Source organism: Oncorhynchus kisutch, linkage group LG1, assembly GCF_002021735.2.
Source record: "Oncorhynchus kisutch isolate 150728-3 linkage group LG1, Okis_V2, whole genome shotgun sequence".
NCBI classification, from domain to species: Eukaryota; Metazoa; Chordata; class Actinopteri; order Salmoniformes; family Salmonidae; genus Oncorhynchus; species Oncorhynchus kisutch.
This window is the reverse complement of record NC_034174.2, coordinates 33,741,391-33,768,517: the sequence shown is the minus strand read 5'-3', so window position 1 is coordinate 33,768,517 and position 27,127 is coordinate 33,741,391. Positions and strand designations below refer to the sequence as shown.

Genomic DNA, 27,127 nt, shown 5'->3' with positions numbered 1-27,127 from the left:
ACTCACCCGGGGCATAGGGCCAATGCAAAACGAACTTGCCTACTGTTTTTTGCTACAACACTAGCACCCGAATAGTGCTCTGATGCCACCCAATGATTGGTTGTGCCTGCTCCGTGTACATGCAATGATCCAATAGAAACTTAACAGTATTTAAAGGGCGGGGACTAAGGCAAGACTAGGCAAAGGATTAAGCGATCGATGACTTCAGATACGTGTTGTGGGCCTGCGCATCAGAAGCTAATGTTGGCGTTTCCTGTAAGTGCAATACAGCCACCGTAAATAAGCGTTTTACACCTCAATAAAGTCATACTGCTTTTACATCGAAGTTGAGCCTGTGGCCAAGGTAGTTTATTTTGACATAATATGAAAGACACTGGATACTCTTAGAGAATCAGTATTGGTTTCGGATGACAGTTGGAATTGATGTCTCGTTTCGCTATTTCTAATCCATAGTTGGCTGGATGATACGGATGATGTGAGATGCGGCTAGCTACCAAACCCACAGAGCTAGCTAGGTAAAGAATATTCCAAGAGAAGACCGTTTTCATCCCTTCAACGCCAAGTGGTAACGTTATTTGTTTTTGACGAGATTGTGTTTTACTCGTAAGCAGATGGCTCTCTAACATGACACGCGCCACAGTTTCCCCACTTTTCAACTGGACCCAAGAGAGGGACTTTTCCGCAATGGTGTTCAAGTAACGTTAGTGGTAAGGGCCTCTAACCACCAATTTCTCTTTTGACATTTCCGCTAGACGTATTGTTACTAGCCAACAGCCTGACCCTCCCACACTTTGTTTGTTAGTTAACAAAGTGTGACAAGGTCAGCTATGTAGCTAGCGTAGTTGTATGATAATGTAAAAAGCAAGCCAATACATTTTAGATCTGTGATCTCAAATAAAATACATCTAGTTACAATGAAAGTAGTCAGCTAAATTAACTAATGTTGAGTTCTCTCTACTCCAATAATGTACACACCATATACTAATCACCCACCCATTTCTTTGCATAGTGCCCAGCATAGATGGCATTCATTTGTACATGCCTGTCAAACAGTGGGGGGTTCCCAAACGTGCACCTAATATTACACAGCTGATTCAAATAATCAAAGTTTGATGAATTCATTATTTGAATCAGATGTGTAGTGCTAGGGCAAAAATCAAAATGTACACTCAAAATGTACACCCAGAGGGGGAAAGGCCCGAGTTTGGGAAACCCAGCTCTAAGTTAACACCGCCCTTCCTGGCCCTGCCTCTCTTGTTTGTCTTGACTCTTGAAATAGGGATTCAGCTTGAGGCACATTGTTTGAGTTCGTCATGAAGGCGCTGGGCTCGCGCTTTGCCTTCCTCATAGGCTTCCTGGTGGGGACCTGTACGCTCTATGTGTTCCTACGTCAGGTGTGGTTTGAGAGGACCTTCTCAACACGTTCTCAGCCCGATGGCCTGGAGAAGACAGCGGCTCAGCTACGTGAGCTGGAGGAGGACAGCAAGAACTGGAAGAAGGAGAGGTCGGCTCTCTTCAACCTCAACCACCCCCACCACAAAGGTACAGTGCCAGAAGGAGAGAGTAGTTTTAACAGCCAGGGGTCAACACTAAGCTTGTCATGATTGTATGTATCTTCTAATCTTGACAGATTTCAAATAGAGCCACTGAGCTGGTAACGTTACATACATTTATGGTTGAGATCTCAAATATAAATGCATTTATAAAGAGTCATGACTCATGTACTTCCTTATGTGCTTAGCACATCCTTATCTGTTAAGCATGTTAAGACTTCAGTCTTTAATGGTTGTTGAGGCTGTGAAGTGGATGGTAGTTCCTGGTTATCTGGTAAATCGGTTAACGGAAGCCACCTTTGTTCCAAAGAAAGTTAGGGTTGGGTTGAAGAAGTAAATATGACCATCATATGTTCTGTTTGTGCACTCTTCTAGAAACCACAGTGTGAATATGGTAATGTAAAAATCGTGACTCAACACCATTTTACATATGTACATATTTACAATAGCCCAGGGCAATGTTAATTGTTATGCATTTGTCTTCTTAGAATAAACATTAGCAGTTTCATGTGCAGACAAATCTTTCTACTGTATTTATCTTCATACAGAGTGCAACAGTAACCTAATTGGTCATTAGATCATGCTGTGCCTTTAGGCGGTATTTCCATATATTCCTAAATACGCTTTAAATGGGGAAAAAGGCATTGATCATCCATGTTATTTAGAACAATGGGGTCTTTGTTTCTGTGCAGTTGGATCTGAAGACATGCAGACTGATGGATAATGAATTTCAATAATCAAGTGCAAAAAAGTAAATGCCCCCCCCCCCCTTCCAGGTGAGGACAGCCACATGGCAGACGAGCTGTACAAGAAGGTACGCATCCTTTGCTGGGTGATGACAGGACCTAACAACCTGCAGAAGAAGGCCCGCCACGTAAAGAACACCTGGAGCCGCCACTGTAACGTGGTGGTGTTCATGAGCTCTGTGGACGACCCTGACTTCCCCACTGTGGGGCTGGGCACCAAGGAAGGCCGCGACCAGCTCTACTGGAAGACCATCCGGGCCTTCCACTACGCCCTAGAGAACCATGGAGACGAGGCCGACTGGTTCCTTAAGGCTGACGACGACACCTATGTTGTCGTGGACAACCTGCGCTGGGTGCTGGCCAACCACACGCCAGAGGAGCCCATCTACTTTGGACGCAGGTTTAAGCCCTACACCAAGCAGGGCTACATGAGCGGCGGGGCAGGCTACGTGCTGAGCAAAGAGGCCCTTAAGAGGTTCGTGGATGGCTTTAAGACCAAGGTGTGCACCCACACCACCCACGTGGAGGACCTGGCCATGGGCCAGTGCATGGAGAAGGTGGGGGTGGTGGCCGGGGACGCAAGAGACACCGTCCTCAGGGAGACCTTCCACCCCTTTGTCCCTGAGCAGCACCTCACCTCCAAGTTCCCCAAGAGCTTCTGGTACTGGAGCTACTGCTACTACCCCATCTCAGAGGTAAGTACCTGGAGGCTGTTGTTGGGCTGAATAATAAGTAAGTTAGAGGCTTAGATGTGATTTAGTTCAATATTAGGCAATACGCATTTATTTGCAGTAACATTCGGACTTGCCATTTGTCCAGCAACTCCATGGGTCTAAACCATTGGATATTGTAGCTCTATAACACTCAAGAAGTCATAAAAAAACAGTTAGTTTAAAAAAATTGCATAAAAAGACCTAAAACAACACTATTTACAATTGTACAGGAGCTCTCTGCCTAGGATTCCTCGTGGTGCCATGGCAACCATGGAACACCAAAGTATAATAGAATGAAATAGCTATGAGGAAATAGAATGAATAGAACGGGCTTAGATCCTCTAACCCTGGAAATGTGACAGTAATGTGATGCAATCATTTCCATGGTAATGTAGAATGTTAAACTGATGTGGCTCATGCAATTGAATGTATTTTTTTTGTAATGTCAGTTGAATCAATAAATCACAGCACATATTTTACTTCCTGCTTTGCTCCTATGGGTATTACTCGTAATGTCCACCAGTCCACCCATTATGCCATCATTGACTTGAATGGCGATGCCCGTTCTATTCATTTGATTTTAATGTAATTGTATTGCTTTTTATCCTGCACATTTTCTTGTGCATGTAAAGTTACTTTGGGTATGGTGAAAAGCACTTAAAATACAAATGTATTATATCTAAGGCAACGCATGCGGTCAGGAGTGAAGAAAATGTGTGTGTGTATATGTTGTGCTATTCGACCGGTTATTATGGTACCGTGGTCATTTGGCTGGCCAATTAGTCATCCAAAATTCCATGATGTCACAACCCTAGTGGTAGACGTCATGGACTATTTACTGAATAGACCCAACCTAGCACCAGATATGTCCTAGTGAAACCAGTTTTGCCAGTGCTGTTGCTATCCCTGCTAATGTGGCCAGTTAATAAGGTGGGTAAAGCCTTTTTAAGGCTAACTGTCATTCACCTTAGCTTTATCATGATACAAACATGTAAAGCAACTCCTGCTGAGTTGGGATTTGATATGGTTTAAAAAGCATCCAGTTGGGCCTCCCAAGGTGCTCTATTGCACTGCTAGAGGCATCTCTACAGACCTGGGTTTGATCCCAGGCTGTATGACAACCAACTGCCATCGGGAGTCCCATAGGGCGGTGCACAATTGTCCCAGCATTCTCGGGCTAAGGGGAGGGTTTGGCCGGGGGGGCTTTACTTAGCTCATTGCGCTCCAGGGACTCCTTGCGGTGGGCCAGGCGCTTGCAGGCGGGCCTCGGTTGTCAGTTGAACGGTGCTTCCTCTGACACATTGGTGCGGCTGGTGTGCAAGTGTTAAGAAGTGCATTTTGGCGGGTCATGTTTCGGAGGACACATAACTCGACCTTCACATCCGGAGCCTGTTGGGGAGTTGTTGCGATGAGACAAGATTCTAATTGGGGAGAAAAAGGGGTTAAAAAAATAAGTACAAAATAACTACCAGTTATTCCTTGCTTTGCCATGTGTAGGCTATTCATTGTCAGTATGATCTGACTATGTGACTGTTTGCTTTAGTACTGTACCTGGTCTTCTATACAGCATTTCATGAGATATCCTTATTGACCCAAAACAAAACAAAACTGGAACGGAAAGAGGGAAGGACAGGGGACTGATTGTGTTCCCAGATAAGTGTGTAATTTGAGGGTGTACAATCACTGCCCAGAGTGGGTGTGATGCTTTAGTGATGCAATTTCACTTTCTCATGTTATAAAATCCATTTTACTAAGACAAATTATGTTTCTTCATGTTCTGGATTGTTCAGTGGGGTCTCTCTCAAACATTTATATTAAAAAAATTGATTTCCTAACCTAATTCATTCGATAATAAACACAGCGCTCTGTTGACAGAGCAGTGCTGCTTCCTGCAGAGACTTTGGCTATTTTTATTTATTTTTTTGTGGTCATCTGTAAAGTTGTTTCCGCGGGTTGCAAAATTTAACCTGACAAGCAGAATTACACTTAACAAAAATATGAACGCAACATGTAACATGTAAGAGCTGAACATTTTTCCATATGCCAAAAAAGCTAATTTCTCAAAATAGACAATAAAAGTTACAAGTAGTTTAAAAGAGCAGCAGTAAAACAACAATAGTGACACTATATACAGGGGGGTACCGGTACAGAGTCCATGTATGTGGGCACCGGTTAGTTGAGGTAGTATGTACAGTTGAGTCGGATGTTTACATGCACCTTAGCCAAATACATTTAAACTCAGTTTTTCACAATTCCTGATATTTAATCCTAGTAAAAATTCCCTGTCTTAGGTCAGTTAGGATCACCACTTTATTTTAAGAATGTGAAATGTCAGAATAATAAGTGATTTTCTTCAGCTTTTATTTATTTCCTCACATTCCCAGTGGGTCAGAAGTTTACATACACTCAATTAGTATTTGGTAGCATTGCCTTTAAATTGTTTAACTTGGATCAAATGTTTCGGTAGCCTTCCACAAGCTTCCCACAATAAGTTGGGTGAATTTTGGCACATTCCTCCTGACAGAGCTGGTGTAACTGAGTCAGGTTTGTAGGCCTCCTTGCTTGCACACGCTTTTTCAGTTCTGCCCACAAATGTTCTATCGGATTGAGGTCAGGGCTTTGAGATGGCCACTCCAATACCTTGACTTTGTTGTCCTTAAGCCAATTTGCCACAAAAAATGTCTTGTCTCAATCGCACAGCATCCAGCCTAGCTGACGCAATACTATTTTCCTGATTTAAAAAAAAATATATACATTTACCTCTGGCCTACATGGATTTAGTCTCCTTAAACTTGGCCATTCTACAAGGGTAAAAACTCCAATAAATGTTGAACGAATTATGATAAAGACATGAGGTTTGGACCCTCTCTTAGTAGTATCTTAACAATTATTTTTATCCATTGGTCAAAAGATCCATTTTTGATTGAACACCCCATAATTTAGCTCCTTGCACGGTCACACTGTTTTTGACTTACTGACATGATACGACTACTACATTTTAGTTTTACTACTAAATTGTTAGATGAATCATTGTCCCCTGTCCAGTTTGTTGTTGTAATGCTAAATTGAGCCTTGGGCCTCCCTCACTGTCTGTACCCCCTCCCTTTTCCTTTCCCCATCCTGGCTCTAACCCTGGTCTTCTGTACTGTCCCGTAGGGGCCAAATTGCTGCTCGGACCTGTCTGTATCTTTCCACTATGTGGACGCGTCTCTCATGTACCTGTTGGAGTACTACACCTACCACCTGCGTGCCTTTGGCTACAGGTACCGCTACCAGCCCCCGGCCCCCCTGGGCTACAAGAATGAGGCGTGGGACAGGTCAGAGGGTGGACACTCGTACTCCAAAGAGCAGCCGGCCATCCAGAGGGGGCCACTGGCGAGGGTGGAGAGTCCGTCCAGGACAGACAGGAAACAGGAAGTGATGCCTCCTGCTGCAGCAGAGAAGGACCCGCCTGCAGCTGCACAGGATGACAAGCAGTAGCAGCCTTGTGTATCTGAGAGCGAGGTGTGTTAATGGTTGCTTTTGAGCGTGCATGTGTGCATATGCATCTGTATGGACGCACTTGCACACATTTTTACAGAAGTGAAAAGATTCCAACTGTGGTGCCTCCCAAAGAAGTGTGCTGTTGTGAAGGATTGTGTCAGTGTTGAAGAATGTGTGACTGGCTGTTGGTTGGGTTGTTACTGGCACCAACCATCCCCTTTTTTTCTTTTTGTCCTTGTGTTTACCACACAGGCTCCATGTTGAAATGTCAACAGCCCTTCAATTTTTTAAAAGATATTTAACATGATTGTTGTTTCAAATACCTGTTTTAATTCCTTCAGTTCTTGGACCACTCTTAAGGCATCATCAAATAATTAAAGGATGACTTGGTGAGTGGTCCTGGGCCAATATTCCTATAGGAGATTCCTACTGGACTGGTTGATCTTGCTACTCCCCACTGTAACCAGTTTGACCAGTCCTCACAGCCCTCGCTTTAACATTGAGCTGACTAGATTAACTAGATTTATCAGAAAGGATTTAGGATCAGCTTCCCCTACCCTAATCAACCTACGCTACTAGGAGTTGAAAACCAAACTTTGTCTTAGATTTGTGTTTTTATTTATACCTGTATAAAATATTGTCTGTATAAGAAGACCAGGTCTTTCAGACGTACTGTTGAAGAGTGGTAACGAGAGAGAGGGTCACTTTAAACCTGGGAGACTCTCTCAATCAGCCCCAGTAGCTTGTGCCTTGTGAAGCATGATTGTGTGCAACGTTAGTTGCACATTTTGAAACTGCACTGTGACTTAAAAACAAGACGGACATGTCGCTTGAACCTACCTGTGCATGTTCAGTTAGCCGATCTCTAGAGAACAGTTTTTGCACCCTGTTTGATTGGATAATATTGTGTTTATTTTTTTGATTCAAGTTCTATTTAAATCTGTTATGGATAGGATGATTCAAGAGTTTTTAGGGGAGTTTTCTGGGAAATGACTGGGTGGGGATGTTTGGTGTGTGTGATGTCATTAGCTGATGTCGCTGACTGAATTTGTTTTAATTTTTATGAGTCTTCATTGTATTATGATACCATATTCTTATTCTGTATGCTTTTACAGTATATTATACTTTTTGAGCAAAGTGACTCATTGATCACCTCAAACCAAACTCACAGGGTGTCTTGTCTTTTCATCTTCAGTTCAAATGGGACTTGTATTTCACTGGTTGATGTCTGTTTCATAGACATGTGTTAACTTAACATCCTGTACGTGGTGCTGTATATTGGTCAGACACCATTTTCACAAACAGAGGGCCTGTATAGGTGTATTGACATTTGTCACATGGCAGCCTCCATTGTAACTTAAACAGTAAACCAAGTCAGCATGTATGCTGTAAGATTGTATTCTGTATTTTAAACCCGTTTCAAACCAAAATGACTTGGAAGGACAAGAAAGTGAGGAGGATACTTTCTACTTCCTGTTCACCTTACGAGCTGTCATTTCACAACGCTGATCAAATAACAAAGTCCTGTTCTTTACTTCAGTGGAGATCTTAGTCACCCAACTGGTATATGTCCTAGACTTTGAATAGCTCTGGAGCTGTCGAGTCTGAATGTACTCGGTGCATGACGTTAGTCACGTGCGTCAGTGTGAAAGGTGCGGGGCAGGTCTACTCCACTCCTTCAACCACAAAGGCATCAATCTTGTATAATGTCACCATTCATTGGGGCGGAGGGTAGCTTAGTGGTTTGAGCATTGAGCCAGTAACCGAAAGGTCAAATCTGTCATTCTGCCCCTGAAAAAGGCAGTTAACCTACTGTTCCCCGGTAGGCTGTCATTATAAATAAGAATTTGTTCTTAACTGAAGATCACATGGATCAGAGTTAAGTCTGCCTCAAACACCTGCCATTTACCAAGCCTCTTGCTTTCTCTTTCTGGGGTGTGTGTGTGATGGTACAAGCAACCCAATCCTACAATCTGCTATATAGTTTACATTCCTGTAAAAGGGAACTGTGTGTATAGAACTGTATCTGTTTATGTTGGCAGTGACTATACTTTGCAGTATGTTCTCAAAGGCATAATTTTACTCAGCTGTGTATATCTAATCTCATCAGAGAGGCTGATTTTATTAACTGTGTGTGAAATGATATCTCAGACAGAGGTACTCTAGGGGTTACCAAAGGCTGGTACGGTATATGACCATTTAATGTGGTATAACTTAGACATGGTTGTAATACATTAGGTAACATATTGTAAAATACAGAATTAACATTACATTAGTTTGCAATATGTCACATGTATGTTTACAGAATCATCCTCTCGTGGTGGTGAGAAATAAGCATAGTGGCATCATGGCAAGACTACGGTTTCTTAGTAAATCCTATTTAGAGGAACTCTGGATAAATTATGTGAATACAGTCCGGCGTAGTAGACGAAGCAGGACCCTACACACCGGGTGCAAATCTAAGCAGAGAGATGGTGTAAGGAGAAAAAATGGAGAACAAAACTGTGGTCAGATCTAGTAAGATGACAGAGCAGCACTAAGCAGTAGCACAACATTTCAGCCAGCACAGGGCTGATAACTGGTACAATCTTGAAGGCTTTCTGTTAGAGAATTCATTTATGAATATTCAATTCACTCCATATTCGACCATAATGGTCTCTAACATGTATGGGTCTCAATCACTGAGATGACTTAAGTGTTGTTTTTGTAATGTTTGGTGTGGTCATTTTATGTAAAAGTCCTTACGTGCCTCAGTCTCCCATTGTTGATGAGAATTCCTCCTCTTGGCTGTGGGTATTCCTCTCCCCAGGGCTGAGGAATGGCTATCACCACGCACAGATCAACAAGATAAACAGGCTTAGTTATGAAACACGTTCCCCAGTGTTCAATAGTCATCTACTTTGGCATTTGGGAATTCCACAAAGTTTCACTGGAGGGCAAACTGTCTCCAGGTTTTGCTTTCCGTCTCTTCCCAGCAACTGCTCTGTGTAGTGTACAGTAGCTACCCACTGGGAACAGACATCAGTTAAAGGTCTATTTTTGATTTACATTTGGTTGTCAACTAACCTGAATTCAATGTGAAATCAACAGAACAATTCATGTCATTGGATCTAGTTGGGTGAAAAAATACTTTCCTTATGTTGATGACTTTAAAAAATCCAATCAGTTTTCTACGTTGATTCAATTACATTAAAGGTTTTTGTTGTTTATATGTAAAACTGGGTGAATCAGTGTTTTGCCCAGGGGGTAGTTACTCACCTGACCTGGAGCTCCTGCGACCCAGGAGGCCGAGAAAGACGCCATCCATGTCTGCTACAGAAAAAGAGTTTGGTTCTTTAAAAACATAATTACATACAGTGGGACAAAAGTATTTAGTCAGCCACCAATTGTGCAAGTTCTCCCACTTAAAAAGATGAGAGGCCTGTAATTTTCATCATAGGGACACTTCAACTATGACGGACAATGAGAGAAAAAAAATCCAGAAAATCACTTAGGATTTTTTATGAATTTATTTGCAAATTATGCCTTTTAAGTGGGAGAACTTGCACAATTGGTGGCTGACTAAATACTTTTTTTTGCCCCACTGTATGTAACATTTTCACCAAAAGGCGTTGCATAAAATTGTACTGTTTGTGGCCGTAGAGCATTTACACCTAGAAATAAGATGATCACATATTACAGTATGTTACCACTGCATAATGCTACATATGAATTAATCTTCAGACGTTTTAGTCACAGACTTGCTGCATTAGATAAACCTACTGTCTATCGCACAAATAAAATGTTAAAGTTGCTAACATTTCTAGATGGTGGGCACACGGTCATCCATATCATGTATACTGTGGAAGAACCCGCTACCGGTGACAGAATACAAAGGCTCTCTTTGGACCCTGGAGTCCCAGACTCTTACCTGCACTTCTCCTGCCCATCAGACCCACAAAGGTGTCATAGTCGATGTCGCTGTACCTCTTGGAATGAGTTAAATCACCGCTGAGGTAGTCTTGTCTGAACTGGGAGAGCAGATTGTTTGTATCATTAAAGAACTAAAATGATTTAGAATTATTTTGTGAGATTAATATACAGACTAACTACTACATGAACCAGTTCAACTGTGAGGAAAGGGCAAAACCTCAGACTTATCCATAGAAATGTAATATATATACTTAACACAAATATAAACGCAATATGTAAAGTGTTGGTTTCATGAGCTGAACTAAAGTATTCCTCAAAAGTTCCATAAATACAAAAAGCTAAATTCTCTCAAATGTTGTGTACACATTTGTTTGCGTCCCTGTTAGTGAGTGTTTCTCCTTTGCCAAGATAATCCATCCACCTGACAGGTGTGGCATATCAAGAAGCTGATTAAAGAGCATGATCATTACACATGTGCACCTTGTGCTAGGCACAACAAAAGTCTACTCTAAAATGTGCAGTTTTGTCACACAACACAATGCCACAGATGTCTCAAGTTGAGGGAGCGTGCAATTGGTATGCTGACTGCAGGAAGGTCCACCAGAACTGTTGGTAGAGAATTGAATGTTAATTTCTTTACCATAAGCCGCCTCCAATGTCGTTTTAGAGTATTTGGCAGTACGTCCAATCAGCCTAACAACCGCAGACCTGGTGCATGGTGTCGCGTGGGCGAGCGGTTTTCTGATGTCAACGTTGTGAACAGTGTCCCATGGTGGTGGTGGGGTTATGGTATAGGTATATGGTATAGGTAAGCATAAAGTTGCATTTTATCGTTTGGCAATTTGAATGCACGAAAATACTGTGATGAGATCCTCAGGCCCATTTTTTTCAAGGGTGTCTATAACCAACAGATGCATGTATGTATTCCCAGTCATGTGAAATCCATAGATTAGGGCCTAATTAATTCATTTATATTGACTGATTTCCTCATATGAACTGTAACTAAGTAAAATTGTAAAAAAAATTGCATTTATATTTTTGTTTAATATAGACACTAGAGCAGTCTGTACCTGCAGTTTTGAGTTGTAGAATTCCTCTTCACAGTCTGACTCCATTGGACATGAGATGAGGATAACCAGTAAAATCAATATGGCCAGTGCCCAGCTGTTTCCCATCATGCTGTCCAGGTGGAATATAGTGTAAACTGTAGGAGAAATGCCAACCATGAGAAACGGATGCGTAAAATGTATCTTTTAATAGGCAAATATTTGTACTGGGACATTTTTTGTATTAATGTATGCATTTTGTAAAACGGACCCATTTAAAATAAGTAATGGTAAAAAAATAAATAATAATAATCCAGACTTATATTTAGCAATTATTTCTCAACATGACATAATAGCTGAATTTATGATACAAAGGACAGGAAGTATTTTCCAAGCCCCCCAAATTATATTGCACAAATAAATACTGAGAGAAAAAAAGCACATCACTGGATGCTATCGGATCACAGTATTCACTAAATATCAGAGCACATTTATTGACATTTGGCAACACAAGACCTGAACAATCAATGCAATGTAGGCATATCTTACTTTTAGTCATATACATACAGTATTATGTATATAGTCTACTGCTGTGCTCTAGAACGTTTATTGCGTACACTTTGCCTGCTCACTCATTTAGACATATTTAATGCATGGGCATATATAGGCTATAGCTTAGTGACAGTTACTTGTAGACTAACAAAAAGGTCTAGAAGGAATGTCTATGTTTTGACAAGACATGAATTTGACTGTCTTTTTGACATGTAAAAAGAAATACAAAACTTTAAAAAGATAATTACTTAAAGTAAAAGTTTTTTTTCTCAAGAATGTATGTTAATCAAAAATTCTTACCTTATTGATATTTGTTCAATCTTATGTTGATGACAGAGGACCTGATGCTTCCTCCGTGTAGCCCTCCTATGTTCTACAAGGACAATGAAATGTCCACTGCCTATCAAAATGCCACCACGATCTCTCTCCTAATATCTGCCCAATTATTATAGGTACAGGAGAGCACACATTTGCCAATCGTGGTTCGACCAGCTACTCTCTCTCTCTCTCCCTCTCTCGTGAAAATTGCAATACGATTTTCCAGACCCATTACATTTTTTTCAATTGCACTGCTAATACTGTGGTTTACTGCATTCCATCAGTCCCAAGCCATTGCATTTACAGTACACTATCTTCAATATCTGGATGTGTCAAGAGACATAGTTAAATTACACATTTAAATTAGTGTCCATTTTTTGAACAGATGCTGTCAACCTAAATGACTTTTTATGCATCCTGTATTATCCTCTCAGTAAATATCATACCTCTGAGTAAAAGTATTTTGTACCCAGACATCATTCTAATTATGTTGAGGTCAGTGGATGATGAATAAACATGATTGATGGGGTCAATATAGAGCCTTACAGGTACAATAGAGCTCACTGCATATATTTGCGGTCTCAAAATGAGTTGGTTAAGAATGCTGAAAGAAAATGATTGAATTTTGTTCTCTTATTGTGTTCAGATAAGAGGGAGAGGTAGTGTGGGTTTGAGGGCACCGTTTTTTAAAATAAGAAACGATCTCAGCTTGATGAAATCAATATTTCAATCTTTTCATCAATGTTTATTTGGATTTGTGTCAAAGAAGTGAAAGGGTGTCAATAGATGAGTGCATGGCCCTGACATTTCCAGGCAAATGAGCAAATGATTGAATGGTGGGAGCAGTAATGACTCTAGCCTTCTGCAGTCTTGAGATGGAAGGAACCACTTTTGATCAGACCATTGAGGGCAGTTGATTGAACCATTGACTGTGGCAGCATGAGTCTCTCCAGTGTGCACCCAACTTTCCTCGCATTGAGAACAATGGTGCAGCTAACCATTCTAAAGCCTTGTGACTGTATGTCTGTTGAAATCACCTTTTATCATCTTTATCACCCTTCACATAAAGGTTTGATGAGTCTGTGTGTGCGTGGGGGGGAGGGGTGCATCTTGTGGGTGTATGTGTCTGTGCTTCTGGTTCTGATGTCTCTGTCTCTATATGTGGCAGATATCTTGGACAACGGGGTTGGGGGGGGGAGTGGGTTTATTGAAAACATTTGTAATTACTTATGAGTCATTGGGAACTGAGACTAACTTTTTCCTAATTATGTTTTGAACAAGACATATTGTTCAATGTTACTTATCAGTGCATTGTTGGATGATAATGCCTAAAAAGGCTGCCAACTACCTAAAGTATGTTGATAGACTACCTGCATGATACAGTGCCGTGTTGCATTTCCATTCTCACTGCAAAGGCTAAGTCTATTCAATGTTATATTTATGTAACAGTCACCCAGGCCCTAAGCGCATTAGTGTTTGACAAGAGTTTTATTACTTTAGAGGCGGCTGGAAATAATACCTGAATGACTTCTGCCGGGGTAGATGTGTTACCAACACGCTACACAGCGCCTGTGTGTAAATTGTCTTTGGAGATGGAGAGAGAAAGTACGTGTTCCCTTTCTTTGTGAGTCTGGGAACCTGTATGATGCGTTGTCTTTGCGAGTGTGTGTGTGCACTCTCTTCCTCAGTTCTACATGTATTGTGTTTCCTGAGGACAGGAGGCTGCTGTTTTTTCCCACATTGTCACCAGGTTGTCAGACATAACAGGGAGCAAAAAAACTTCCACACACCAACAACATTGATGACTGGTCTCACCGCTTTTCTACCACAACTGACAACTGCCATCCATAACCGCCCTGCTGCCTTCCCTCACTAACGTAATTATACTCTGTTCAGAATATGGATTATGCCTGGGATTAAATCCATTTACCCTTAGGGCAGAGTGACAGGGTGTAATTATATGAACATGAACAAGTAAGCTTCTCTCCATCGCAGGAATATACATCCGAAGGATGCCATCCTGAAGTTGTTCACAAACACACACGCATGGACGAATGTGCACACACACATGATGAGAGAGCATGCTAACCACACATGGTTTCCACAGCTGCCATCCCACGGTCAAACCCTAATCAAGGTAACCATGTTACTGAACTGATAAATCAGTCTAACGCAGGATTACTGAACCACCTGCATTTCCTAAGAGAGCTCCCCAATCACTTTTATTTTCAATTCTCTCTTCTTTAACCAATTATGTATTTTTCTTCTACAAATTAACAATGTTTAATAAATGCAAGACACTCCTCTTCAATCACGTCCTAAGCCTTGGTTTATTGGTTTATGTGTTTTTATGAATTCGGTGCTGTGTGAGACAGTTACCTCTGAGAGCTCCCTAACCTTGGTTTATTAGTTTGCGCGTGTGTGTTTCCCCTGAGAGACCCCTATCCCATTCTGCATTATTAGTTCTCTTTCATAATAAGTTTAAATCACAATGTTGTGTAACACACTACATGACCAAAAGTATGTGGACACGTGCTCGTCGAACATCTCATTCTAAAATCATGGGCATTAATATGGAGTTGGTGCCACCTTTGCTGCTATAACAGCCTCCACTCTTCTCAGAAGGCTTTCCACTAGATGTTGGAACATTGGTGTGGGGACTTGCTTCCATTCAGCCACGAGCATTAGTGAGGTCGGGCACTGATGCTGGGCAATTTGGCCTGACTCGCAGTTGGTGTTCCAATTCATCCCAATGGTGTTCGATGGGGTTGAGGACAGGGCTCTGTGCAGACCAGTCAAGTTGTTCCACACCAATCTTGACAAACCATTTCTATATGGACCTTGCTTTGTGCACGGGGGCATTGTCATGCTGAAACAGGAAAGGGCCTTCCCCAAACTGTTGCCACAAATTTGGAAGCACAGAATCGTCTAGAATGCCATTGTATGCTGTAGCGTAAAGATTTCTCTCAGGGGCATAGCCCGAACCATGAAAACCAGCCCCAGACCATTATTCCTCCTCCACCAAACTTTACAGTTGGCACTATGCATTCGGGCAGGTCGGATTGCCAGATGGTGAAGTGTGATTCATCACTCCAGAGAACGCGTTTCCACTACTCGAGTCCAATGGTGGCGAGATTTACACCACTCCAGCCGACGCTTGGCATTGCGCAGGGTGATCTTAGGCTTCTGTGTGGCTGCTCTGCCATGGAAACCCATTTCATGAAGCTCCCAACTAACAGTTATTGTGCTGACGTTGCTTCCAATGTTTGCTACTGTCAATGTTTGTCTATGGAGATTGCATGGCGATGTGCGATTTTATACACCGGTCAGCAATGGGTGTGGCCAAATCCACTAATTTGAAGGGGTGACCACATACTTTTGTACATATGCAGTGGTGGAAAAAGTATTTTCATACTTTGTCATACTTGAGTAAAAGTAAAGATACCGCAATAGAAAATTACTCAATTAAATGTGAAAGACACCTAGTTTTAAATGTACTTAAGTATCAAAAGTAAAAATATAAATAATTTCAAATTCCTTACATTAAGCAAAGCAGACGGCTCAGTTTTCTAGTTTTTTAAAATGCTATTTACAGGTAGCCAGGGACACACTCCAACAGTCAGACATAATTTACAAACAAAGCATTTGTGATTAGTGACTCTGCCAGATCAGAGGCAGTAGGGATGACCAGGGATGTTCTCTTGATAAGTGTGTGAATTGGACAATTTTCCTGTCCAAATGTAACAAGTACTTTTGGTACTTGTGTCATCATTAAGGTCATCATCTCAAGGTGAACACTACAGTAATACCAACATAATTTTAAAATTGTGATTATGTGGCTATCAAAATATAATGTGAGTTAGTTTAGTTGAAAGGAGATAAAAACATAAAAGAGAGTTAAAATAAGATTGTAACAAGCAGCTGCAACTGTCCCATAAGGAATGAGTGTGTTATCTAAGCCCTGTGTTGAATTTTGTCCAAATGGAAGCTGACCTGTCTACATAGGGGAAATAATTCACTTTATCTTGTTGTTAATGAAGACCGAGGTATTCTATCTCCCTGTTCTGTTGCAGGTATTTTATGTGTGCCGTAATGTGTGTGCGTTTGTTCACAGTATTCTGTCTTATCTGTGTCCGTGGGTATCACATTGACACGTTATGTATTGTGTGTGTTGCCATCAATGTGTCAAACTGTGAGAATAAATAGACAAGACTTTAGGTCATGTCTCCAATAACACCTTTGAGAAAAAATAGCTTTCTGGCAGATCATCTTCCCTTGTTCTTACTCTTTGTCTCTCTCTCAGTTTTCATGATGATTATTTCATTTTTGTACTTCTGCATCTGTTTTCAAACCAGTGGTCAAGATTACATGCTCTGAGAATGCTTGGAAAAACAAAAATCCCCAATGTGTTCCATCCACACTCTCCACACAATATGATTACAGCTCTTTTGTTTCCTGATTTTTCAAGTGGTTTTTAATCACTATCTCAGCTGTATGAAATGCTAGGGCTAATTACTGAAATTGCACATACCAGGGATGGCATATTCCATCGTAATCAACTACGGTATTTCACAGCCTTTGCCTATGAAATGTCACCCTATTCCCTTTCTGCTGCACTACTTTTAACCACTACTCTGCTCAAAGTTAGTACATTATATTGGAAATAGGGTGCCATTATACAGGAAATTTGGCACTCAGAGCCTACTCTCAGAACACTACCCTGAGAATAAAAGTAATTAAATCTGAGCAGCTGAGCTTTGCACATCACTTGTTTGCTTTTCCAGTGGTACTTTGATTAGCCCTTGGGGGATTCCTGTGAAACTGCAATAAGGAAAATTAAGTTACATTTTTGTATCTCTTTCATTAGTCACAAGACAAGACCATTCACTGCCTTAAAAGAAATCATATAATTTTTCCTGTCATTTTCTACAATCTCAAATGGTTAAGTTTTTGTTTTTGTTTTATAGCAATACATAATGCTCCAGGGCAAATTTTGGTCGCATTTTGGTTTGTATTTTATTTTTTTCGAACAGAAAACAACATTTATGAAGCAAACATTATTCGTTATGTCTAGCACAGAAAATATTTCAATAGTTTAACCATATTTTGCAGAACAGTGATTCAAATATGTGTTTCTAAATATACAGTAACAGTCAAAAGATTGGACACCTACTCATTCAAGGGTTTTTCTTTATTTTTACTATTTTCTACATTGTAGAATAATAGTGAAGGCATCAATACTATATGAAATAACACATATGGAATCATGTAGTGACCAAAAAAAGTGTTAAACAAATCAAAATATATTTTAGATTTTGGATTCTTCAAAGTAACCACTCTTTACCTTGATGATAGCTTTGCCAACTTCACCTGGAATGCTTCCACATTGTGGCTACTCTGGTCCAACTCCTCCGAAACCATCTCCACCGGGATGAGGTCGGGTGATTGTGGAGGCCAGGTCATCTGATGCAGCACTCCATCACTCTCCTTCTTGGTCAAATAGCTCTTACACAGCCAGGAGGTGTTGGGTCATTGTCATTGTTCTGTTATTGGGTCCTTGTCCTGTTGAAAAACAAATGATAGTCCCATTAACTTCACTAGGGTAGGGGGCAGCATTTGGAATTTTGGATGAAAAGCATGCCCATAGTAAACTGCCTGCTACTCAGGCCCAGAAGCTAGGATATGCATATAATGCACATAATGTCTCTGAGTATAACAGAACTGATATGGCAGGCAAAAATCTGAGGAAAATCCATCCAGGAAGTGCTTTTATTTTGAAAGGCTGTTTTTCCATTGAAAGCCTATCCACCATACAAAGACTTAGGACCCAGTTCACGATCTCTATGGCAGTTCACGATCTCTACATGTGGCCAGTCTTCAGGCATTGTTTCAGGCTTTTACTCTGAAAAATGAGGGAGATACAGCACTTTCAATAAGTGGACAGTGGAAATTTCCAGCGCATGACCGGGAGCGGGCCTTTCTTGTTTCTCCTTTTCTATTGACAAAACTTTTGTCCGGTTGAAATATTATTTATTATTTATGACAAAAACAACCTGAGGATTGATTTTAAACATCGTTTGACATGTTTCTATGAACTTTTATGGTCCTTTTTTGATTTTTCGTCTGTCTGTTGTGACTGTGCTTTGTTCCAATGGATTGCTGAACAAAACGCACCAAAAAAACTGAGGTTTTTGGACATAAAAAGGGACATTATCGAACAAAACTAACATTTATTGTACAACATGGAGTCTTCTGAGTGCACCACATGAAGATCATCAAAGGTAAGTGATACATTTTATCGCTATTTCTGACTTTTGTTACTCCTCTACTTGGCTGCTAACTGTTTGTAATGATTTGTCTGATGGGCGCTGTTCTCAGATAATCAGATGGTTTGCTTTCGCCGTAAAGCCTTTTTGAAATCTGACACAGCGGTTGGATTAACAAGAAGTTTATCTTTAAGCTGGTGTATAACATTTATATTTTATGTATATTTATTATTATTGTGAATTTCTGTTTTGTTGAGTTTCACATTCTGCAATTTCACCGGATGTTGTTTGAGACAGTGGATTATTTAACAAAACGCGCTAACAAAACTGAGGTTTTTGGATATAAACATGGACTTTATCGAACAAAACAAACATTTATTGAGTAAATGGGAGTCTTGTGAGTGCAAACATATGAAAATCATCAAAGGTAAGTGATTCATTTTATCACTATTTCTGACTTGTGTAACTCCACTTGGCTGGGAACTGTTTGTAATGATTTGTCTGCTGGGCGCTGTTCTCAGATAATTCCATGGTATGCTTTCTCCGTGAAGCCTTTTTGAAACCTGACACCGTGGTTGGATTAACAAGAAGTTTACCTTTAAACCCATGTATAACACTTGTATGTTTCATTAACTTTTATAATGAGTATTTCTGTTTTTGAATTTGTCGCTCTGCAATTTCACTGGATGTTGGCCAGGTGCGAAGCTAGCATCCACACCCCCTAGAGAGGCTAAACGCAAACCAGACGATGCCATATCGCTGCAGAATGCTGTGGTAGCCATGCTGGTTAAGTGTGCCTTGAATTCTAAATAGAACACAGACAGTGTCACTAGCAAAGCAACCCCACACCATCACACCTCCTCCTCCATGCTTCACAGTGGGAACCACACATGCGGAGATCGTCTGTTCACCTACTCTGCATCTCACAAAGACAGAGTTTGGAACCAGAAATCTCAAATTTTGACTCATCAGACCAAAGGACAGATTTCCACCGTTCTAAGGATCGATGCTGGTAGAGACGAAAAGCTTGTTCAGAGAGTGAACATTGAATTATCAACGGACATGGAACGGAACAGGATAGGACAGTGTCTGGAAATTAACACATAACGACATTAATGCAGACACCAGGAACAAACGGGGAAGCAGACAGTTATATACGGGGAAATCAACTAAGAGAAGGAGTCCAGGTGAGTGCAATGAGCACTGCTGTGCGTAATGATGGTGACAGGTGTGCGTAATGAAGGGCAGCGGGAGCAGGCGTGACAATTGCTAGGGTTTCTTGGCCCAAGCAAGCCTCTTTTTCTTATTGGTGTCCTTTAGTAGTGGTTTACCAGAGTTACCTCTGCTGCAAAGGATAAATTCATTAGAGTTACCAGCCTCATAAATTGTATAACCCTCCACTTCCTTCCATTCTGCTAGCAAATGTGCAATCTTTGGAGAATAAAATAGATGACCTACGCAGAAGATTAAACTACCAACGGGACATTCAAAACAGTAATATCTTATGCTTCACGGAGTCGTGGCTGAACAACGACACTATCAACATACAGCTGGTTGGTTAGACGCTGTACTGGCAGGATAGAACAGCGGCGTCTGGTAAGACAAGGGGCGGCGGACTACTTATTTTTGTAAATAACAGCTGGTGCTCGATACAGTGCCTTGCAAAAGTATTCATCCCCCTTGGCGTGTTTTCTATTTTGTTGCATTACAACCTGTAATTTAAATTTATTTTAATTTGGATTTCATGTAATGGACATACACAAAATAGTCCAAATTGGTGAAGTGAAATGAAAAAAATTACTTGTTTCAAAAAACACAAAAAAGTAAAATGGAAAAAAATGGAAAGGTGGAGCCCTTAAATAAGATCTTGTGCAACCAATTACTGTTACGGCTTTCTTCCGTTGAAGGAGAGTCGGACCAAAATGCAGCGTGGTTAAATCGAGACATCTTTAATGAATACGAATACGAACAATACAAAAACAACAAACGGAATGTGAAAACCTATACAGCCTGTCTGGTGACAACTAACACAGAGACAGGAACAATCACCCACAAACACACAGTGAAACCCAGGCTACCTAAATATGGTTCCCAATCAGAGACAACGAGAATCACCTGACTCTGATTGAGAACCGCCTCAGGCAGCCATAGACTATGCTAGACACCCCTACTCAGCCACAATCCCAATACCTACTAAAACCCCCAATACCACAACACAACACAAAATAACCCCATGTCACACCCTGGCCTGACCAAATAAATATATAAACACAAAATACTAAGACCAGGGCGTGACAATTACCTTCAGAAGTCACATAATTAGTTAAATTAAGTCCACCTGTGTCCAATCTACGTGTCACATGATCGGTCACATGAACTCAGTATACATACCGTAATTTCTGGGCTATTAGGCGCACCTGATTATAAACCGCACCCACTGTATTTTTTTTAAATATGTATTTTGTACATAAATAAGCCGCACATGTCTGTAAGCCGCAGGTGCCTACATTGAAACAAATGAACTTTACACAGCTTTTAAACGAAACACGGCTTGTAACAAAAATAAATAGGCTTTTAAACGAAACACGGCTTGTAACAAAACAATTAAAAAATAGCAGTAAACAGTAGCCTACCAAGAAAGTCATTGGTCACTATCTTCCTCCTCCTGTGCACTGAAACCACTGAAGTTATCTCCATCGGGGTCGGAGTTGAATAGCCTCAGAATTGCTTCATCCGATGTTGGATCGCTGCCCTCTTCAACACGCAGCACTCCACGCTGACAGCAGCTCTATTTCCTTTTCCAACAGCCAGATCGATCGCCTTCAACTTGAAAGCTGCATCATATACATTTCTCCTTGCCATGATGAGGGTGACAAAATGACTACCGTAATCAGAATGAAGGGAAGTTTGAGCGCGCTCGATTTACGTCACATTATGTGACGGTGCTCAGTTTTTGGGCGGCACGAATCTTGTGAAAGCGGGGAAAACCCATAAATTAGCCGTGTCATTGTATAAACCGCGAGGTTCAAAGCGTGGGAAAAAAGTAGCGGCTTATAGTCCGGAAATTATGGTAGACCTGTTCTGAAAGGACCCAGTGTCTACAACACCACTAAGCAAGCGGCACCATGAAGACCAAAGAGTTCTCCAAACAGGTCAGGGACAAAGTTGTGGAGAAGTACAGATCAGGTTTGGGTTATAAAAAAATATCCAAAACTTTGAACATCCCACGGAGCACCATTAAATCCATTATTAAAAAATGGAAAGAATATGGCACCACAACAAACCTGCCAAGAGAGGGCCGCCCACCAAAACTCACGAACCAGGCAAGGAGGGTATTAATCAGAGTGGCAACAAAGAGACCAAAGATAACCCTGAAGGAGCTGCAAAGCTCCACAGCGGAGATTGGACTATCTGTCCATAGGACCACTTTAAGCTGTACACTCCCCAGAGCTGGGTTTTTCAGAAGAATGGCCAGAAAAAAACATTGCTTAAAGAAAGAAATAAGCAAACACATTTGGTGTTCACCAAAAGGCATGTGGGAGACTCTCCAAACATATGGAAGAAGGTACTCTGGTCAGATGAGACTAAAATTGAGCTTTTTGGCCATCAAAGAAAACATTATGTCTAGGGCAAACCCAACATCTTTCATCACTAGGAACCCCCCTTGTAAGCACCGGACTGGGGACCGTCGCTGCAGGCTCCGGACTGGGGACCGTCACTGGAGGCTCCGGACTGGGGACCGTCGCTGGAGGCTCCGGGCCATGGATTGTCACTGGAGGTTTCGTGCCATGGATCATCACTGGAGGCTTCGTGCCATGGATCATCACTGGAGGCTTCGTGCCATGGATCATCACTGCAGGCTTCGTGCCATGGATCATCACTGGAGGCTTCGTGCCATGGATCATCACTGCAGGCTTCGTGACATGGATAATCACTGGAGGCTTCGGGCCTTGGATCATCACAAGTATGCTCTTTCTAATTCTCTCTTTCTCCCAGGGGACCTGAGCCCTAGGACCATGCGTCAGGACTACCTGGCATGATGACTCCTTGCTGTCCCCAGTCCACCTGGCCGTGCTGCTGCTCCAGTTACAACTGTTCTGCCTGCAGCTATGGAATCCTGACCTGTTCACCGGATGTGCTACCTGTCCCAGACCTGCTGTTTTCAACTCTCTAGAGACAGCAGGAGTGGTAGAGATTAGAGGTCGACCAATTAATCAGAATGGCCGATTAATTGGGGCCGATTTCAAGTTTTCATAACAATCGGAAATCGGTATTTTTTTTATTTTTTTTTACACCTTTATTTAATCTTTATTTAACTAGGCAAGTCAGTTAAGAACACAGTCTTACTTTCAATGATGGCCTCGGGCAGAACGACAGATTTTCACCTTGTCAGCTCGGGGGATCCAATCTTGTACCTTACAGTTAACTAGTCCAACGCAATAACGACCTGCCGCTTTCTCGTTGCACTCCACAAGGAGACTGCCTGTTACGCGAATGTAGTAAGCCAAGGTAAGTTGCTAGCTAGCATTAAACTTATCTTATAAAAAACAATCAATCATAATCACTAGTTAACTACACATGGTTGATGATATTATCTAGCGTGTCCTGCGTTGCATATAAGCTGACTGAGCATACAAGCATACAAGTATCTAAGTATCTGACTGAGCGGTGGTAGGCAGAAGCAGGCGCGTAAACATTCATTCAAACAGCACTTTCGTGCGTTTTGCCAGCAGCTCTTTGTTGTGCGTCAAGCATTGCACTGTTTATGACTTCAAGCCTATCAACTCCCGAGATGAGGCTGGTGTAACCGAAGTGAAATGGCTGGCTAGTTAGCACGAGCTAATAGCATTTAAAACTACACTCGCTCTGAGCCTTGGGGTGGTTGTTTCCCTTGCTCTGCATGGGTACCGCTGCTTCGATCTAGTGGCTGTTGTCGTTGTGTTGCTGGTTCGAGCCCAGGGAGGAGCGAGGAAAGGGATGGAAGTTATACTGTTACACTGGCAATACTAAAGTGACTATAAGAACATCCAATAGTCAAAGGTTAATGAAATACAAATGGTATAGAGGGAAATAGTCCTATGATTCTTATAATAACTACAACCTAAAACTTCTTACCTGGAAATATTGAAGACAAGGAACTGAAACGTTAGCTTTCTTACATAGCACATATTGCACTTTTACTTTCTTCTCCAACACTTTGTTTTTGCATTATTTAAACCACATTGAACATGTTTCATTATTCACTTGAGGCTAAATTGATTTTATTTATGTATTATATTAAGTTAAAATAAGTGTTCATTCAGTATTGTTGTAATTGTCATTATTACAAATAAATGTAAAAAAACAAAAACGGACGATTAATCGGTATCGGCTTTTTTGGTCTTCCAATAATCGGTAGCGGTATTGGCGTTGAAAAATCATAATCGGTCGACCTCTAATAGAGATACTCTTAATGATCGGCTATGAAAAGCCAACTGACATTTACTCCTGAGGTGCTGACATGCTGCACCCTCGACAACTACTGTGATTATTATTATTTGACCATGCTGGTCATTTATGGACATTTGAACATCTTGGCCAAGTTCTGTTATAATGTCCACCTGGCACAGCCAGAAGAGGACTGGCCACCCCTCCTAGCCTGGTTCCTCTCTTGGTTTCTTCCTAGGTTTTGGCCTTTCTAGGGAGTTTTTCCTAGCCACTGTGCTTCTACACCTGCATTGCTTGCTGTTTGGGGTTTTAGGCTGGGTTTCTGTACAGCACTTTGAGATATCAGCTGATGTACGAAGGGCTATATAAATACATTTTATTTGATTTGGAGGCTTCGTGCCATGGATCATCACTGTAGGCTTCAGGCCATAGATCATCACTGGAAGCCGGGTGCATGGAGCTGGCACAGGATATACTGGACCGTGGAGGCACACTGGAGGTCTTGAGCGTAGAGCTGGCACAGCCCGTTCTGGCTGAATGCTCACTTTAGCCAGGCAAGTGCGGGGCGCTGACACAGGACGCACTGGGCTGTGCAGGCGCACTGGAGGCATAGTGCATAGAGCCGGCGCAGGATATACTGGGCCGTGGAGGCGGACTGGAGGTCTGGAGCGTAGAGCTGGCACAACACGTCCTGGCTGGATGCTCACCCTAGCCCGGCAGCTGCGGGGCGCTGGCACAGAGCACACCGGGCTGTGAATGCGCTCTGGAGACACAGTGCGCATCACTGCATAACACGGTGCCTGACCGGTCACATGCTCCCCACAGTAAGCACGGGGAGTTGGCTCAGGTCTAAACCCTGACTCCGCCAATCTCCCCGTGTGCCCCCCAAATTATTTTTTGGAGCTGCCTCTCGGGCTTCTGTCGTTGACTTAACTCTTCGTATCATCGCCATTCCTCTCTCGCAGCCTCCATCTGCTCCCTTGGATGGCGATACTCTCCGGCCTGCGTCCAAGGTCCTTCTCCATCCAGGATATACTCCTATGTCCACTCCTCCTGGCCACGCTGCTTGGTCCATTTTTGGTGGGATCTTCTGTAACGGCTCTCGTTCGTGGTAGAAAGAGTAGACCAAGGCGCAGCGTGGAAAGTGGTAATGATTTTAATTTTAAAAAACACTCAAACAAAATTACAAAATCGAAAACCACAGTTCTGTCAGGCAACAGTAACTAAACAGAAAACAAGATCCCACAACCTAATGGTGGGAAAAAGGGCTGCCTAAGTATGATCCCCAATCAGAGACAACGATCGACAGCTGCCTCTGATTGGGAACCACACTCGGCCAAAAACAAAGAAACAGAAAACGTAGAATTTCCCACCCGAGTCACACCCTGACCTAACCAAACATAGAGAATAAGGATCTCTAAGGTCATGGCGTGACACCCCCCTCTTTTACACCGCTGCTAGTCTCTGTTGTTACCATCTATGCATAGTCACTTTAATAACTCTACCTAAATGTACATATTACCTCAACTAACCGGTGCCCCCACACATTGACTCTGTACTGGTACACCCCCTGTATATAGTCTCGCTATTGTTATTTTACTGCTGCCCTTGAATTACTTGTTAGTTTTAAAAAAATTTACTGCATGTATTTGGCGCATTTGACTAATGAAATTTGATTTGACTTCCTTGGAACAAGAAACACGAGCAATGAACATTAGAAGGGTGGAAATCTCTCCTTTGGTCCAAATGTGAGATTTTTGGTCTTTGTAAGACGCAGAGTAGGTGAACAGATGATAGGTGAACAGATGATCTCCGCATGTGTGGTTCCCACCATGAAGCGTGGAGGAGGAGGTATGATGGTGTGGGGATACTTTGCTGGCACTGTTTGTGATTTATTTAGATTTCAAGGGACACCTTACCAGCATGACTACCACAGCATTCTCCAGTGATACTTCATCCCATCTGGTTTGCACTTAGTGGGACTATTATTTGTTTTTCAGCAGGACAATGACCCAATACACCTACAGGCTGTGTAAGGGCTAGTTGACCAAGAAGGAGTGTGATAGAGTGCTGCATCAGATGACCTGGCCTCCACAATCACCCAACCTCAACCCAATTGAGATAGTTTTGGATGAGTTTGACCACAGAGTGAAGCCAACAAGTGCTCAGCATGTGGGGACTCCTTCAAGACAGTTGGAAAAGCATTGCAGGTGAAGCAAAGCTGTCAATAAGGCAAAGGGTGGCTAAATATAAAATACATTTTGATTTGTTTATTAACAATTTCTTGGTTACTACATGATTCCATGTGTTATTTCATAGTTTTGATGTTTTCACTATTATTCTACAATATAGAAAATAGTAAAATAAAGAAAAACCCTTGAATGAGTAAGTGTGTCCAAACTTTTGCCTGGTGCTGTATCTAGTTAACAATGGATACGCAACAATGGGGGTGACGGATAGAAGTAGTCACTACAGGTGTGATCAAGGCTTACATCGAAGTTGCTTGATGCTGAATGGAAAGTGCAATATCCTGATCAGTTACTCAGAAGAAAATCCTTTATGACTGTCTAATTGATAAGTTAACTTGCCAGTGTGGACCCAAAACAAAGACATTCTACACATTTACAAACTACCTTTTTAAGATGTGTATACAACCATGCTAGTGGAGGCTCCTCAGAGGAGGAAGGGAAGTACCATCCTACTCAGTGAATTTCAAAAAATATTTAATTGTAGAACATTTAAAAAAAGTTATACTTTTTAGATAAAACTATACTAAATATAATCACGTCACCAAATAACTGATTAAAACACACTATTTGCAAAGGTCTACAGTAGCCTCAACAGCACGCTGTAGCGTAGCACCAGGGTGTAGCTGGAGGACAGCTAGCTTCCGTCCTCTTCTGGGTACATTGATTTCAATAAAAAAGCTAGGAGGTTCATGGTTCCCCCTTCCATAGACTTACACAGTAATTATGACAACTTCCAGAGGATGTCCTCCAACCTATCAGAGCTCTTGCAGCATGAACTGACATGTTGTCCACCTAATCAAAGGATCATGTAACGGTTTTCTTCCGTTGAAGGAGAGGAGGACCAAAATGCAGCGTGGTTAGT

The 27,127-nt window shown here is 41.7% G+C and overlaps 2 protein-coding genes across 4 annotated transcripts; one reads left to right on the top strand and one right to left on the bottom strand.

The window, feature by feature from the left end:
- Nucleotides 1–127: 127 nt before the first annotated feature.
- Nucleotides 128–7,884, top strand: c1galt1lb (core 1 synthase, glycoprotein-N-acetylgalactosamine 3-beta-galactosyltransferase 1, like b). 3 transcript variants are annotated; one of them, XM_020489703.2, is made up of 6 exons: nucleotides 129–255; nucleotides 454–515; nucleotides 612–707; nucleotides 1,280–1,542; nucleotides 2,330–2,994; nucleotides 6,169–7,884. In XM_020489703.2, exons 4-6 carry the CDS (start codon nucleotides 1,314–1,316, stop codon nucleotides 6,490–6,492), a joined length of 1,218 nt encoding a protein of 405 aa, XP_020345292.1. In that variant the 5' UTR covers nucleotides 129–255; nucleotides 454–515; nucleotides 612–707; nucleotides 1,280–1,313; the 3' UTR covers nucleotides 6,493–7,884. The 3 variants fall into 3 exon arrangements, with proteins under 3 accessions (XP_020345307.1, XP_020345292.1, XP_020345300.1); XM_020489711.2 differs by having other exon boundaries at nucleotides 212–343; XM_020489718.2 differs by lacking the exon at nucleotides 612–707 and having other exon boundaries at nucleotides 128–255; nucleotides 454–565.
- Nucleotides 7,885–9,095: 1,211 nt separating this feature from the next.
- LOC109895764 (uncharacterized) lies at nucleotides 9,096–11,748 on the bottom strand. Its single transcript, XM_020489731.2, has 4 exons — nucleotides 11,478–11,748; nucleotides 10,406–10,505; nucleotides 9,754–9,807; nucleotides 9,096–9,317 (listed from the first exon to the last, which is right to left on the bottom strand). The coding sequence occupies exons 1-4, from the start codon at nucleotides 11,631–11,633 to the stop codon at nucleotides 9,223–9,225; spliced, it is 405 nt and encodes a 134-aa protein (XP_020345320.1). The 5' UTR covers nucleotides 11,634–11,748; the 3' UTR covers nucleotides 9,096–9,222.
- Nucleotides 11,749–27,127: the final 15,379 nt, after the last annotated feature.

What these genes read in the sequence shown, in the direction of transcription:
- LOC109895764 (XM_020489731.2), bottom strand. Translation starts at nt 11,633, where the DNA reads ATGGTTGGCATTTCTCCTACAGTTTACACTATATTCCACCTGGACAGC. An exon ending in GATGGGCAGGAGAAGTGCAG is followed by an intron (nt 9,808 to 10,405) that starts GTAAGAGTCTGG and finishes CTTTTTCTGTAG; the next exon opens with CAGACATGGATGGCGTCTTT. An exon ending in TCGCAGGAGCTCCAGGTCAG is followed by an intron (nt 9,318 to 9,753) that starts GTGAGTAACTAC and finishes GCGTGGTGATAG; the next exon opens with CCATTCCTCAGCCCTGGGGA.
- c1galt1lb (XM_020489718.2), top strand. Translation starts at nt 1,314, where the DNA reads ATGAAGGCGCTGGGCTCGCGCTTTGCCTTCCTCATAGGCTTCCTGGTG. An exon ending in CAACCACCCCCACCACAAAG is followed by an intron (nt 1,543 to 2,329) that starts GTACAGTGCCAG and finishes CCCCCCTTCCAG; the next exon opens with GTGAGGACAGCCACATGGCA. An exon ending in GCTACTACCCCATCTCAGAG is followed by an intron (nt 2,995 to 6,168) that starts GTAAGTACCTGG and finishes ACTGTCCCGTAG; the next exon opens with GGGCCAAATTGCTGCTCGGA.